The sequence below is a fragment of the Peromyscus eremicus genome, chromosome X, assembly GCF_949786415.1.
Source record: "Peromyscus eremicus chromosome X, PerEre_H2_v1, whole genome shotgun sequence".
NCBI classification, from domain to species: Eukaryota; Metazoa; Chordata; class Mammalia; order Rodentia; family Cricetidae; genus Peromyscus; species Peromyscus eremicus.
This window is the reverse complement of record NC_081439.1, coordinates 65,737,120-65,754,513: the sequence shown is the minus strand read 5'-3', so window position 1 is coordinate 65,754,513 and position 17,394 is coordinate 65,737,120. Positions and strand designations below refer to the sequence as shown.

Sequence of the window (17,394 nt, the reverse complement as noted above, 5' to 3'; positions counted from 1 at the left end):
GGTAGGGGGGCGCAGGTCTCCTATCTATGCTGGAATTTTGACTGGCTTGATCTTGTACATGATACTATACATTTTTAATACTTAAAAACTTTCATGAATGTGCATGTATGTGTATACATTAATGTGTGAGTGTGGGCACATCTATGCTACAAGTAAATTTGTAGTGAACAAAAATTGTTTGAGACATTTCCTGTTCTTCTCTATTGCATACATCAGGCTAGCTATGCCACAAACTTCTGGGGTCCTCATATCTCCACATCCTGTGGTGATATACTGTGTATCCCAATAAAGCTTACCTGGGGATCAGAGGACAGAGCCAGTCACTACATTAGACATAGAGGTCAGGCAATGGTGACACACACCTTTAATCCTATCACTCGAGAGGCAGAGATCCATTTGGATCTCTGTGAGTTCGAGGCCACACTGGACTACATGAGAGAAACAGAACCGGGCAGTGGTGACACATGCCTTTAATCCCAGGAAATAATATGGCAGGACACAGAAAAGTATATAAGGCATGATGAAACAGGAACTCTCTCTTGAGGCTGAGGATTTTGCAGAGGTAATCTAGTGGCTGGTTGTTCTGCTTCTCTGATCTTACAATTTTCACACCAATATCTGGCTCTGGGTTTTTTATTATAAGACCTTTGAAGATTCGCATTACAGCATCCCCTCTTGTAGTAAGAATGTAGCAACACAGAGATTACAGAGGTACACTGCTGCACTTGGTATTCCTTGGTTTCTAAAGTTTCAGACTCAGTTCTCCATGCTTTCACAACAAGCCTTTGACCCACTAGACCATCTCTTGGCCCCATTTCAATGGTTCTGCACACAAAATTTGTTGGTGTGCTATGCAAAGACACTTCATTAGATATGAATTTGAAGAAGCAATTTCATTATCTTTTATTAACTTTATAAATTCCTATCTTTTATCTCCCACTGCTGGGACATTGTCAGTAACTATACTAGATATGCTGACAATGGTTAAGGAAAATTCTTTTAACATATGTATTATTGCTTCACACAACTCTCTTGATTTGGATGCACTCTTTAATGTCATTATCAGTTCCTCAGTGACATTCTATTTGTCATCAATACCATCATTAAAATATCAACTTCAACCATATTTGTATTATCAGTGCTGTCATCCGTCCCTAAAGCATAAAATTGAAGATCAGTGATTATACTGCCAAACTTCTCTCAACAGACTTTACCATTTCTTAAATTTGCCTGACTGCTCTCATGAGACACATTTATTGTAAAACTCTCTCCCTGTTTCTGAGGGCGTTGTATTTATCATATACTCTCTACACATTGTTTAAGAAACTCACTATAAGCAAATGCTTTTCATTTTGCTATTAGATAAGCTGTGAAAGAACTAGCTATTGCAATATAACAATATAATTCATAGGAGTTATAACTTAAAACTTAAATTTGTTGAAAAGACAATTTTTCAGTTCTGCTGTTTTGTCTTTTTTTTTTTTTTTTTTTGAGACAGGGTTTCTCTGTGTAGCTTTGGCGCCTTTCCTGGAACTCACTCTGTAGACCAGGCTGGTCTCAAACTCACAGAGATCCGCCTGCCTCTGCCTCCCAAGTGCTGGGATTAAAGGCGTGTGCCACCACTGCCCGGCTGTTTTGTCCTTAATATACAATCCTTGATATGTATCCAATTTTGCAGGACAGTTTTGCATATAAGGCCTTTTCAAATTATAGTCTTTGAGAGCTCACACAAATTCCCTTCAAATTATACAGAATGCCTTACTATTTGCCTTAAAAAAATCTAATTTTCACTGAGCAATTTTCCTTCATTTATAATTTTTATATTTGTATTCTGCTTTCTTTAGAGATGTTGTAGAAGCCTAATAACGAGGGGCTGGGTAGTGGTGATACACTCCTGTAATCCCTGCACTTGGGAGGCAGAGGCAGGTGGATCTCTGTGAGTTCGAGGCCAGCCTGGTCAACAAAGCAATTTCCAGGACAGCCAGAGCTGTTATATAGAGAAACCTTGTCTCAAAAATAACAAAAAACAAAGCAAATAAACAAACAAAAAATAGTAAAGGACTATGTTTACTTAAAAACACTTATCTAGCTGGGCAGTGGTTAGGCACACACCTTTAATACCACTACTTGGGAGGCAGAGGCAGGCGAATGTTTGTGAGTCTGAGGCCAGCCTAGTCTACAGAGCTAGTTCTAGGACAGCCAAGGCTGTTACACAGTAAAATCCTGTCTCAAAAAACCAAAAGGAAAAAAATATTTATCATGCGCACACGAGCATGTCACTGCCTTTGTGTGCAGGTCACAGGATAACCTGTAAGATTCAGTTCTCTCATTGCTCATTGCACCATGTGAGTTTGAGGGGGCTCTAACTCAGGTCATCAGGCTTCAGGGAAAACACTTTGACTTGCCAGGCCATCTCTCCACCTTTGTGTTTACTTATTATGAAACTTAATTGACAGAAAAGTAGAAAACAAGGTCTGAGCTCATCAACATGTCAGATGCCGATACAGTAAGAAAGGGAGGGCACTTCAGGCAGTGTGTTAGGAGTGACTGAGCTTTGAAGCATCCTTAAGAATCAAACAATATTTGCCAGTCTCCTAAATAACTAACACCTCATGGTTGTAATGCTCATTAAAACATTATTGATAATCAATGTGCTCCCTTTCATTTGTACATTAATAGCTTTTAAAAGATGTACAGGAAATTATAGAAAGAAACTCAAGAGAAAAGACAGTTTGACAGAAGAGGCTGAGTTATGTTTTGTCTTTTTTTTTTTTTTAACTGTGCTTTTGGATTTTCTTTAAAAAAAAAAAAAAAAAAAAACCTAAATCTATTTACCAGTCGAGGGACAGAACTGAGTGAAAAGAGAAACCAAAGACTGAAGGTTAAACAGGATGAAATATAGTCCTGTAAAAATGGAAAATCAGAAATCTGAGAAGAAGCACTAGTCTTAGGGAAGGGTGCGAAGAATGAGTACAAAGAGTAACTCTGGAAGTTAGATGGCCAGTTGCGAATGGTCAGATCTAAGAATTATACATTTCTGCTCTATGAAATAGGAAACAGATAACTCTGATGGGTTTAAGAGGCCTGAGAGGAATGAAACAGAAAAGCACAATACCTAGGAAGCAGTAGCAAAATTGCTAAGCAGTATTAGGATAATGTAGTATACGGTCCGGTCCTTTTAAACAGATGTTTTCAGGCATTTAAGAGTAGTTAAACTAAATAAAACAAAGACATAAACCCAAGTTTATGTGTCATAAAATATGGATATTTTATTCCAGCTCTGGGAAAAAAAAAAAAAACACATCCTTCTATCCACCATTCTAAGTTAACTGGCAATAATTGGGAAAACTGAAGCAGATTCATATGTATATACATGTATATGTATATTTACATATGCATATTTTCAGGTTTTAGTCTTACTGACATTTATATCTTCACTTTATTTTGCTTTCTAATAAATTCTCTTACAAGTCATGAAATATACTCCTAGTACTTCTACTTCAGTTGCCTCATCAATCTCTTAATATTACTTGTGTTGTATTCATTATTTTGAGTTTTAACCACTTCCATCATTGGCCAAACTGTTTATTTTAAAATGTCATGGGACAATTTCTAGTCATGCTGTCAGTTACCCATTCATCACATGATTTTTAACCATTGTCTGTCACTTGGTACATCTTGTGGTTCTCTACGCAGGCTCCCACTGCAGTCGATTTCAGCTTCTAGTGCTGTACATATCTTTATCTTCTGGATGAGACTGCCCGTGATCCATGAGCTTGGGGTCAGGTATAAACTGTGCTGTACCTGATAAAGTATTAGAGTAAAAAAGAAGACATTTATATTTAGTACTGGGAATATAGCAGTGAAGAAAACATAAAATCTCTTCAATATGAGCCTAACATGGGTAAGATAAACAAGGTAAGTAAAATATACAGTACATCGTATGATGGTTAGGCGCTGCACAGAACACAAAATCATGGAGGGACACCTGAAGTTTTTGGGTAATTTCCAATTTGAAATAATATGATTAGAAAGAGTTTCTAGAAAGGTGACATTTGAGCAAAGAATCAAGGGAGATGCAGACATGGGTTCTGTAGACATCTGTGAGAAGTGACTTCTAGGATGAGCTGAAGACAAGGAAGTGTGAGGACACAATACAATATGGCTGGAATACAGCAGACAAATGGGTGTCAGCGAGTAAAAAAAGAGGAGCTCGGCCTAGTTCAGAGTCACCTTTTAGTTTACGTTGATGGGCTATTTTAAGTAGATGAGTGACATAGTGGTGTTTAATAAGAGCATGTTTACCTAAGTAAAAGAGACCATAGAGGAACAAAGATACAAGGAGGCATAGCAGATAAGAAGACATTGCATTGCACCCTGAATGGTTTCATTTGTGACAGTTGTGAGAATTGTCAAAAAGGACTATACTCTAAATAATTCTGAAGGTAAAATGGATGGGATTCCTAAAGGGATTGACTGTTTTACTTTGAGAAACTAGAAAAATGGAGCTGACATTTATTGAGCCAGAAAAAAATGTGATATAAGTAGTTTTGAGGAAAAGCAAATGAAATGTTAAATTTGCGAAGTGTTGAATCTGAATTACTTATCCAACATATGAGTAGAAATATTGGGTAGGCAGCTAGAAAAGAAATGTGTCAGTACAGTTCACAGGAGGACTTAACTGGTTTATAGCAGTTCCAACTATACAGCATTTAAAACCACGGAGCTAGGTAGCATTATCTACACCCAGATAAGTACAAGAAGGGAATTCTTTGGGATAATGTAACCTTTTTAGGTTAAGATTAAGAGAGTATAACAGAAATATTAACAAGAAGAACCAAGAGAAAGTGATATCTTACAGGCCAAATGAAGTTGTTGTTTCAAAGGTCAGGGAGCTTAAACTGTATTCATAGTTACTGACGGATTTCATGTGCTTGAGTTGAAAACTGATCCTTAGATTTATTAATGTGACTTAATAGTTAGCTTGACAAGCTAATTGTGTGTCAGGCAAGATGTAGCCCAAGGCATCATACATTTGGGGTTTACGTTGATATAAGTCACATTGCATCCTGACCTATGCTAACTAGTTTGTGTACACACACAGCTGTGTTTCCACAATGGTGAAGTCTTCTAATGGCACATTCATCAGAATTTATCCCTGTCATTAAGCAATGCATGCCTGAATTATTCACATTTGACAGAGAAGGAGATTTTAATTTAGAGAGATTAATTTGACTACTATCATTCAGCTGCTAAGTGGGGGAGCCAGACTGAATCCAGGCTTGTCAGACTCCAACAGAGTCCTAGCGTTTCTGAAAATGGAGGTTAGTAGAGCAACAACATCACACACTTACTTTTAGCATTAGATGAGATGATGGGAGCAGCATGATGCATATACTATCTTGTGCATGGTAAGTAGGCAAGAAACAACAAAATAGTAAAAAAATTTCTTGTTTAGAAAACGAAGTTTACTTAGAAAATGATAAGGGTTAGGGTATCTTGTCTTAAGATATCAAAAACAGTCATTTATTTAACAATGAAGGTTTAAATTTTCTAGTCTCTGGAACATATATCTATCAATTGCTTTTATTTTTAATTATTTTCAATGTCTGAATCATTTTTAAATGATTTTATAATTTTAGTGAGTCATATATTTTGCTCATAGAAGAATTTTATTTTCTGTTTTATGATGAAAACAAAGGGGAGAAATAAATGTGACCACAATGATTTATCTTATGCCTATATTTCCAGAAACATTTTCTACTTTATAAAGAGTGGCACTTATATATGGTATTATGATCAACTATATTTAAAAGTCTTAATGAGGTCATAAACAGCACCCATGACTTTAATACTGTTCTCCATACATTATGGATTTTTTTAATCTGAGGTCCTTTTGGGAGGTCTATAAGACTAGTGAGCTATCAAGTGAGATTAAGAAAAATTGTCTATATCATTACTAATCTCTGAAAAATGTACATTTTATTCAGTAGTAAATGTAGGTGACAAACCACAAGAATATTATGTTTACATTTTTATTACCAAAAGAAATCACAGATGTTTTTATATTACCTTACAGATTATCTTAATATATTTTCAACTGGCACTACTCAAAAATTATAGTAGGCATTAATTATGTTGCTAGATAATATTTTAAAATATCTAAATATAATCATAAATACGTACATACATATTTTTCATTTGGAAATGGTCTAAAAAAGGGGTAAAGAAATGCTGGTGCTTTTGTGCTTGTCAGCTTTTCTGAAATGCATTTCACTGCCACGTGGTGGCAGCCTCTGCTCAATAATGTGAAAAGTTTTAAGCTTTTTTAATGTTTTGAAATTTTCTTTATTTTTGAGAATTTTGTTTATTTCAATTTTTAGTTTTTGAGTACTGTGTTTATATTATTTCCACTCCCTCCCCCTCTAACTCCTCCCGTGTAAAGGCCACTCTCAATTTCATGATCTCTTCTTTAATTTTTGTTACATACATAATTTTTCTATCTCCTTTGAGTGATAATTGTGGCCATAAATTCTGGTTTAGATATATATAGAAATCTAAAAAGACTCTAAGAAAACAATTACTGTTATTAATCTTCAGTAATACACACACACACACACACACACACACACACACACACACACACACACCATAGTCCATTATTGCTCATACATACACATGTTTAGGCTGACCACAAGGGGTCTGATAACTTGTCTGGGACTTGTCCCCGGAGAAAACAGATTTTTCCCTTTCTCAGTAGCCAATGATTGGCTATTGCTTTCCATCTATAGGTGGGGAGAATTTCATATATGTGAATAATGATATGAGAATTATCTGCCTTCCATTTCCTACCTCCATATCTTCCCAAACATGTCCCCAACTTCATGTCATTATTATTATTATTATCATTGTTATTATAAATGGTTGTTTGACTGAGTATATATCGGCATACCACATACCTGGTATCCACAAAAGCCAGAAGAGGGCATGGGATCCCCTGTAAATGGTTACAGTTATGAACTGCCATGTGGATGATGGAGTTAAGCCTGGGTACTCTATAAGAGTCGTCAATGCTCTTAACTGCTGAACAAACTCTCTAGCTCTTTTATTTATTTATTTATTTATTTATTTATTTATTTATTTATTTATTTATTTATTTATTTATTTATTTTTGATAAACCACTAAGTCCTGTTAGTGCTGCCCATATGTGCATGCTTGGGGCCATCTACTGAAGCATAAGAAACCTATCTATCATCAGTAGCCTTCATAGATGTATATGATGTATCTTAATCATATCCATTTCCCACTCCCTCCCTTCATCTTCTCCTGGCCCTTCCCTGATATAACTCCCTTCCCACTTCAAGTCCTCCCTCTCTCTCATTCTCTCTCCTCTCTCTTCCACTTTCTCTCTTTCTCCTTCTTCTCTCTCTCTTTCCCTCCCTTCTTCCCTCCGTCCCCTATTGGTGGAAGTATTAAGGCTACCCACTACACTCCCCTCTTTCTTCCTTTCTTTCTTAAATAATCGACTGAGTCCAATTATTGCCTGTATGGGCATAGTTGTGGGGTTATCCACTGTGGCATGGGCAACCTGCCAGTGGCCATCCCTCTAAGTGTATTAAGCAGAGATATTAGTAGGGATGTGACAATTTTATGTGTCGTCTGCTTTCAGATTTTCTTAACAGTGCATGTAAATTTCCTAAGTCCTTTAACAAATCTACTTTTTCCCTTAATTTATATTCTTGTCCACTGCTGTGGGATGTTCTGTATGGCAAATGTGTTGCTAATTAGTCAATAAATAAAACACTGATTGGCCATTGGCTAGGCAGGAAGTGTAGGTGGGACAAGGAGGAGAATAAAGCTGGGAAGTGGAAGGCTGAGTCAGAGAGACACTGCCAGCCGCCACCATGATGACAAACAGCATGTGAAGATACCGGTAAGCCACGAGCCCTGTGGCAAGGTATAGATAAATGGAAATGCATTAATTTAAGCTGTAAGAACAGTTAGCAAGAAGCCTGCCACGGCCATACAGTTTGTAACCAATATAAGTCTCTGTGTTTACTTGGTCGGGTCTGAGTGGCTGTGGGACTGGCAGGTGACAGAGATTTGCCCTGACTGTGGGCCAGGCAGGAAAACTCAAGCTACAGTCCACAGTCTGATCAAAGACTTGGTTCACTCAAATTTCCTAAATTAGAAAGGTCCTTCTACCTTTAGAATTCTAATCTTCAGAAATTCTTAAAATGTTGAATGCGCAGAATTTTCTGTGGGACTTTTCCTATAATCTATCTGGATAGAGGCTTCACTCAGCACTGAAGAGGGTGAGGCAGGAGGACTTCCAGCATTTCAAGGCTAGTCTGAAACACATATTGAGACTCTGTGTCAGGGTGTGTGTGTGTCTACATGAGAAAGGTAGGTAGGTAGGTAGGTAGGTAGGTAGGTAGGTAGGTAGATAGATAGATAGATAGATAGATAGATGATATATCAATAGATAGATGATACAGATGGATAGATAGATGATAGATGATAGATAGATGACAGACAGACAAACAGATAGACAGATGATGATAGATGATGGATTGATAGATAGGTAGATAGATGATAGATAGATGATGATAGATAGATGGTGTATAGATAGATGATAGATAGGTAGATGATACATAGATAGATAGATAGATAGATAGATAGATAGATAGATAGATAGATAGATTGATAGATGATAGATGGAAGGATGGATAGATGGATGGGTGGATGGATAGACAGACAGCAGACAGACAGACAGACAGTTTAACCCTCACAGCAAACATGTAAGAACTATTATTCTCTTTTTTTGTGAATGAGGAAACTGAATTGCAGATGTGGAAACTGAACCTAAATGATGGTATCTTTCTCCAGGTAATAGAACTATTCAAATTCTGGATTTGGTATTCAACTTCAAGTCTTATCCTAAAACCTGTGATCATAATCACTACTGTTTCTCATGTCATCGAACTTCGTGATTACATGTGAAATGGGGAAATGCTAAATTCAAAGGTTGAGATAATTAACCCTCAGATATATATTGTTACATTAAAGCCCTAACCACCAACGTGATGGTAATAGGAGGCAAAGCCACTGGGAGGTAATCGGGATTAGATGAATTGATGAAGTCCTTATGAGTTGAATTTGTGCCCTGTAAAGTGTTCTGACAATATGCTTGGTTCACTTCTCTGCCATGTGAGGATACAAGACATCAATTGCCTAGGAGCCAGAAGAATTCCTTCATATGAACCTGGCCATCCTGACACCCTGATCGTGAACTTCCATTCTCTTGAATGAAAGCAATGCAGACTACGATATTCCTATTTATAGTAGCATGAACTAAGATATATAATAACCACAAATATTACTGGTATCCCTTGCCCACTGCAAGTCTCTTTAGAATGCTCTTCATGTACAACATCCAAGATAGGAAAAGGTTCCAGATCACAGGTGGATAAGGAAAAATAATAGGTAGGAATGATTTGAATCCTACTTTAAGCTGTATTTTGTTTCACCTTTACCAAATGTGGAAGCCTGTTTTCAGGTTCCTCATGGCTTTACCCAGCAGGTCCGCATAGAGAGGATGATTAGGACCACGGGCCTGAGTGCAGGTGTCTGAGATGGTCTGCACTTGGCTGTGCTGGGGAGAGGTCTTTTGCTTCACCCCTTGGTGTTTCTATAAATACCTTAGGGCAGAGACAGTCAGGGCTCCTTGGAATAGGTTCCAGGCCCTCTGAGGCTATCCTTTATTTTCTATCTGTTTATCTCCACAATCTAAATCCTTCTATCTAATATTTCCTGCTGCCCGCACTCAAGAAAACTGTGGGGAACTGTGGGGTTGGTGGGTAAACCTCTGCAGAATGGCGCCCGAACAGGGACTAAAAAAAAGCGTGGGGGAGGACTAAAGACAAATGAACAGGGACTAAAGACAAAGTAATAGGGACTAAAGACAAAGGAAAATAATAGTTTTATTTCAGAGTTTTTGGTGAAAGTGCATTGTCAGGCCCTGCCAGTAGAAAAAGAGGGGCATGCCTGATGTTATGGAATATATATGGGGCAGGGGTTTTTATTCTCGAGAGAAAAGGAAAAAATGGACTGGAAGGATGTCTGATGCTACAGCGCAAAAATCTCTTCTATCCTTTTCTTAATTTCTATCTGTGAAAAATAAGGAATTAGAGTGTAGCAATATAGTGTAGGAAAAACTTAGAAGTATAAGATAGTGTAGAAAAAATTTAAGTAAGGCAACTAGACAGAAAGACTCTTCAATTTTCTAACTTTGGGGGCTATGAATGCAAACTGGGGGGAAAAATCTTTGAGTTTTACGTCTAGTAAAAAAGCTCTTCTTTGAGCTTATCAGGAAGAAAAAAGTTTCCTATGGAAGCTTTTGACCTGGGGACAGCTGAAGTGCTAAGTCCAAGCAGCAGGAGAAAGTGTTTTCTCCCTGAGGCAAAAATGCGGGTGTAAAAAGCCAAAAAGGTTAAAGTTCAGAAGTTTTGGGAAAAGTTGGCCTTTCTCTCGGGGGGGGGGGGGGGGGGATCTTTCTCTTAAACTATAACGCTTTTCTTGAAAAATGTGGGGGAAAAAACTCTCTAAAAAGCCTTAATCTTTCTTTCTCAAACTAAAAGCTCTTAAAAAACTTAAACTAAAGCCTTTAACTTTCTCTCTCAGGACAAAAATTTGAATCACCCCATTAGTATGGGGATCACCTGTGATTAGCTCTAAGGGAAAATAAACCTCTTAAGACAGCAAAACCTCTAAGTTCTTTCTTTCAAGCTTTAAAATCCTCCCTGCAATGCAGGAGGCAGGGATCAGTTCCTAAAAACCTTTCTTCTTAGCTCTGTCTCTTCAAGCTAGTAAAAGGCAGCAGGTCACTTGGAAACACTTGGGAGAGTGTGGGTAAAGAGCCACAAAGAGCCCAATAGGGCAGGAAACTGTTTACATGGGAAAAGCAAAAAAGCCAAGCTTTTCAGTTACAGCTGAACTGAGGCATCAAGGGTTTTGTTTGAGTGAGCATTTGTTGGAATGAAAGGGTGCTCCTAATTGACCTTATGCAAAGATCCCCTGAAGCAATGCAAACTCTGTTAAGCATTGTATCCTTGCTTTTAAGCATCAACTGAGAAGCAACTAACCAGTGTCTCTGAGCTGGAGTGCATTTGGGGGATACTAGGTTCCTGGAGCACAGAGCTGAGGCAGGAAGGTGCAGGACCCAGGGGAAAACAGCTAATGAACAAAACTAAAGCTAGCGGGAACAGCACAGTTGTCCGCTTTCCTACAAGTCATGGGTTGATAGGTCCACAGCTGCAAAAAGAAATCTGAGAAAAGCTTTCCTCTCAGAGAAAAGACCTTCCTGGGAAAGCAACAAAGCTGAACTGTGTCTGAAGCAGTTGTGCTGCCGAGTCAGAAGTTGTCTGGGGAAAGAGCCCAGCCAGGGCAAAATGGAGAACTATCCAGGAGTAAAGCTTTCTTTTCTATCCAAGAAAGCTTTGTTTTGGTGAGATGAGGGAGTGTGGCCTTAAGCACCCGGACAAGCAAATGCAACCCACTGGGGGACTGCGTCAGGTGAAGGTCTGATGAGGCAAAACACCTGTCCTAAATGTTTAGGGGGAACAAAAACCTCCCTTGTTAAAAAAAGCAGAAGCTTGATTTTTGAACACAAACCTCACGGACCCTGAAAACAGAAACGGACAAAAAGCCCCTACCTTCAGTAGCAGGGAAAGCCACCACTGTAGTGTTGGAAACTGTTTCTGGGGCAGAGGGGATAAACGGAGACCAAACTGGGAACTGTCAGGGAGAAAGACTCTGAAGAAACAGAAGGGACAGATTCCTCCCCAGAAAATGCATGATCTGAGAAAAGCTGTTAGAGTTTGGGGGGGGGGGGAGCTGCTACCTCCAAAGGCAGCTAGCAGAGGTACAGAGCCACAAACAGAAACTTGAAGCTCTACATCTGGGGGGAAAGGAACAAGCAAAATGAGAATAAGATCAGTAGGAAAAAAATCTCCCTGAAGGAGCTATGGAAAAGCTCTGTTGTAAATGCTTTTGTTTTTCACTGACTGGCTAAGGCAAACACAAGCCCCGAGGAAAGTTGCTATCACTAATGCCAGCCTCAATGCATGCTAAGGAGGCAGGTGCGGTTCTAATCCGGGGCCAGTGTCCAATAAAGCAGAGACACCTGTTGAAGCCAGCTGGGAAGAGAACAGAAATCTCCCAATGCTCCGTAATTGAAAATTTAAAACGCTTGTTCAAATCTCCCGTTGCAAAAGTAAAAACCTTGGTTGAAACCTCCCAGGCAAAAACTTCATAAGTGACTTTTGGACCCGGAAAAGAACTATAGGGAAATGGAGTCCATAAGCTATCTCTTAACAGTGAGCTGATGAAGAAAAATGCATTCTGGGAAATGTAGTTTTTCAGCTAAAGACTGTGATACTGTCCAAAAACTTTTCATCTCAAAGCAATGCTAGAAAGCCTAATCTTACCTCTTGAGAACTCAGATTAGACAAAAAGCTACCTATAAGACCAAACAAGCCACTTTAAAATCCTTAAAACAAGAGAAAGCAGTTTATATACTGAACATTGTCTTAGATATGAAGAAACTTAAGGGAAAATAAAAAAGTTCTTTGCCTTTTGAACAAACAACCTGCAATGAATGATTCCTTTGCAAATCTAACAAGACAAGGAAACAGACATTCAAAAAGAAATGACTGCTTTATAGATGAGAAACAAACTTCAGAAAATCTAGCTGTCTTATGAAATAGAGTTGCTTCACCTGAAAGTTCCTAATAAAAAATAAATGCTAAATATCACAGCTGCTAACAACAATAACAAGGGTTAAAGCTAATGAAGTGAAATGATGAAAATGCTTTCTCAGTAAGCTAATGAAGGATATGTTTCATGAAAGAACATCTATGTTCTTGACTCCTTTGAATAGTAGCAGTTTTGGTAAAAATATTGGGTTAATAAAAATCTATCAAAACATCAGCATTGTTAAAGAACTCATGGAAAATACAGCTTTAAAAAAAGAAGGGGGAAAATTATATCAGAGTCTGAGTGTAAAAAGCAACTAAATCAATTTTCCTGATATCAAGGTTCCATCTTGCAGTCTGGGGATAGTAGGAGAATAAAGAGGCTTCCAGACTGCTGAGGAGTTTGAGACTATTGAAACTAAGTTTCAGCAATGTTTTCAGACCTGCTGAAAGCTGCAGGTCTAGAACCCCATTCCAATTTAGACAACTATCTTCCCCTGTTGGGAAATTGAGTTGCCAGTTAAGCAATTGAGAAACAGAATATTCCTTACAAGGTTTTTCTTTCTTTCTTTTGGGTTTGTTGTAAACTAGATAGCTCTTAATAGAGTTCTTATAAAACATCTGAAATGCAGAGCAACAGAAGTCACTAAATTGCAGAGTTAAAAGAGAGCCATTAAAGAATTACACTCTTGTTTCAATCTATCAAGAACTTTTAGAATATCAAAGCTGTCTGTAAGCTCTGAACTTTAGAAATGATGTGCGTACTTCCTGTCTAGTTAAGAGAATCTTTCTAATAGAGATAGTAATAATAATTAAGAGTAAGAAGTAAAAAATTAAATCTTTAGGTGTTTGCTAAGTTAGATATATGCTAATGGTAGCCCTATATAAGTTTGTAAAATAGATCTATAGAGTTCCTTTAAGGATATATATAAGTTTGCAAGAAGTATCTAAGGTAGTCTTAAGACATGTAGTAATAAGATTGTAAGAAGTAAAGATGCTAGTTGTAAAAGATGAATGTAAGAGGTAAATAAGAAATATATGAGTTTGTAAAAACGTGTAAATGTTGAATATGAGTCTAAATGCTTTGCAAGATATGTTATATGAGTTTGTAAAAAAGTGTAAATGTTGAGTGTGAATCTATGCTTAATGTACATGGTAAAAAAAAAAAAAAACCTAAGATACAGAAATTAGTGTCCTAGTAGACTGCAAAGTAGGCAGTCTGAGCGGTTTTCAAAAGTTCCAGAAGCCACTAAGAAGCTAAGAATGGCGGACGCCAGAACCGGCACAAGGTATCCGCAGCTGAGATCCGTGGAAAATCAACGCAACACAGAAAAACCTGAGCTAACATCAAAAATAGTGCGGTTTAAAATATTACTATAACTAAAAAGGTCTCTGGCTTGAGAATGAAAGTTGCAGAGACACTTGTTTGAACTAAAATTGTTAACTGCAAAATTTTGGTTGTAAACGTCTCTTCATATTTGGAAATGAAAGTCTGATATCAGAATTTACTTTTTTGAACTTTTTGAACTTAAAAAAATGAGATAAAACTACAAAGATTTTTGTTATGGATTTCTTCCTATTTGGAAGGCTCGTATCAGAATCTATTATTTGAATTTTGGGACTTAAGAAATGAAATGAACAATAATGATTTCATTGCAATGGGACAATTTTGAATTTACTTATAGTGATGGCCTAGGAACTGTTTTCTGGAATTATTTGTGTTAAAAATGGAACTGTTTAAATGAAGAAATTTATTGTTTCTACCTAGACTCAAGATGCAGTTTTGTGCATGCATATATGCTTTATTAACTGATTCATGATTTGTTTTGTGTTAAAAATGGAACTGTTTTATGGAACTGTTTATGTAAAAATGGAATTACTTATGGAACTGGTTTTGTGTTACAAATGGTACTGTTTAAACGGAAAAGTTTGGGTTTTCTAACTAGGCTTGAGATTTTGCTTAAAGAATTATAAAGAAAAGGTAGAGTTAATATTCCTTACTCTTTAATTTAAAAATTATTTGAGTAGATTAATGTTTTTAGTAAGAAATGCAAATGGGGTATACTAAGAGACTACTTTTAAAGTGTAAAGAGTTTTATTAAGAAATTGCTTTTGGATGTTTTGTTAAAAGTTTTCAAAGTGTTAATGGTTAGATTGAGAATATTGCATTTCAATATGGGTTTGTAGGAATTGTGTAAGTTTGTGTTTTTCTAACTAGGTTTGAGATTGTTTAAAAAATTATAAAGAAACTGCCGGGCGGTGGTGGCGCACGCCTTTAATCCCAGCACTCGGGAGGCAGAGCCAGGTGGATCTCTGTGAGTTCGAGGCCAGCCTGGGCTACCAAGTGAGTCCCAGGAAAGGTGCAAAGCTACACAGAGAAACCCTGTCTCGAAAAACCAAAAAACCAAAAAAAAAAAAATTATAAAGAAAAGGAGGAGTTATGAGTGAATTAAGGTTGAATGTATGTTTGCAGAAATTATGTTTAACCTGTTGATATTAATGCACCCTGGTTTTGTGGAGTTAAGAAAATATTTAAGTTTGATGTGAATACATCATAAGTTTTTCCTGTTTTGTGAGCAAGAAAATTCAAATGGTTCTATTAAGACTTAAAGTTATAAGACTGTGAAAATTGTAATTATATATAGTACCATATATATTAATTCAAATGGTTAAGAGTTTGCTTTGAGTTGTAACATTGGGAGAATTGTGACTATGTATAGCAATATTTATGATAACCTGTTATTGATAATGATGAAATACGGGATTCTTTAAGTTTGCAATTGCATTAAGAGTTTTTGGTTTAGAAAGGGCTGGATGCAGCTAAAGACTGCTGTAGTCACCTTGAACCTAATTCAAAAAAGAAATGCCATCTTTGGGGTTTTTTTTTGTTTTGTTTTTGTTTTTTTTTCCGAGACAGGGTTTCTCCGTGTAGCTTTGCGCCTTTCCTGGAACTCACTTGGTAGCCCAGGCTGGCCTCGAACTCACAGAGATCCGCCTGCCTCTGCCTCCCGAGTGCTGGGATTAAAGGCGTGCGCCACCACCGCCCGGCTGAGAAATGCCATCTTTATCATCCTCTACTCCCATACTGGGAGGTATAACAGCTATGGAGATTGCTGTAAGCCATTAATAACGAGTTATTTTTTATATATTAAGAAAGGGGGACCTGTGGGAGCCTGTTTTCAGGTTCCTCGTGGCTTTACCCAGCAGGTCCGCATAGAGAGGATGATTAGGACCACGGGCCTGAGTGCAGGTGTCTGAGATGGTCTGCACTTGGCTGTGCTGGGGAGAGGTCTTTTGCTCCACCCCTTGGCATCTCTATAAATACCCTGGGGCAGAGACAGTCAGGGCTCCTTGGAATAGGTTCTAGGCCCTCTCAAGGCTATCCTTTATTTTCTATCTGTTTATCTCCACAATCTAAATCCTTCTATCTAGTATTTCCTGCTGCCCGCACTCAAGAAAACTCTGGGGAACTGTGGGGTTGGTGGGTAAATGGCCCGCAACCAAGATAGTTGGGAATTGACAGACATTTAGAAAAATGACTGCATATATTATATCCTTTGTAAATATGTTCAACTGTAGGTTACTCAGAGAACGTCTAAAAATTGTATAACATCTTTATGAGAAAGGAAAGACAGAAAAACATTCAAATCAGGTTTTGCTATTTGGTGACAACTCTTCTTGGTCACATACTATTGTTATTAGCATCCTGCACTTTTGAACAGGGTCTTGGAATGTAGCCCAGACTAGTGTAGGAACTCACTAGATAAGCCAGAGGCCACACTGGCTTCTAATTCCCAAGTCTTCTGTTTCATTTTCCCAACTGCTTGGGTTACAGGTATGACCTATGCCCTATCACCAGATGGAGATTGAGAGAGGAGCAGGAGGAAGAGGAAATTAGAGATTAAATTATGGTTTTAAATTAGAAGGACTAGATACAATGGGAAGAGGTTGGACTGTAGCATCAGGAAGATGAGCTAGAAATATGGCTCTGACACATATCTGCTACTGACAAGTTATATAATTTGAGAAAAAAAAACCTGTTTCCATCATGAAATGTGAAGAATTATCAATACATCAGAGATGGGTTTTTGTTTTACTTTGTATTGCTGGTTGAATACAATATTTAAAGGACTCTATATCATAGTACATGCTTTATGAAGGGTAGATAACTATTTTTATTTTTCCACCTCTGAACCTGGTATATTTCCTTTGCAATGAGGCAGCTTATGGGTTGAATCATTCACACTATATAGAAAGGCAAATCTCTGCAAATCTGTGACAGACGGGATTATGTGAATAGACTGTCGAAGTGGTTTTAAACATTTGGCTACATTCTTTTTGATCATGGTAGGATTTCTTTAGAAAGTATAACTATCAATCTTTGGTACCACAAAGTATTAATTGTCAATAATGAATATTAGCAAAGTTGTAACAGTGCTACATGTACTACTTCATGCTACAATTTCTCCTGGTACCTGAATTTAATAAAACCACAGATAGTGGAAACCAAGACTGACAGGAGACTGGCAGGTAAATAGCATGAGAAATGGAAGCTGATCCGCTTTATGTAGGTGTGACTCATACCTGTCAGTTGATAAAATTCTGAAAGGTACACTTTCCTCCTCCTGATAAAATAGC

The 17,394-nt window shown here is 37.6% G+C and overlaps 1 protein-coding gene across 1 annotated transcript in view; it reads right to left on the bottom strand.

Moving 5' to 3' along the window:
• Nucleotides 1-2,960: 2,960 nt before the first annotated feature.
• Nucleotides 2,961-17,394, bottom strand: part of Apool (apolipoprotein O like) — a 60,798-nt gene continuing 46,364 nt past the window's right edge. Inside the window, exon 9 of the mRNA XM_059250402.1 lies at nucleotides 2,961-3,804. Coding sequence (XP_059106385.1) covers nucleotides 3,716-3,804 — 89 coding nt within the window. The 3' untranslated portion in view covers nucleotides 2,961-3,715. The remainder of the gene's footprint in view (nucleotides 3,805-17,394) is intronic.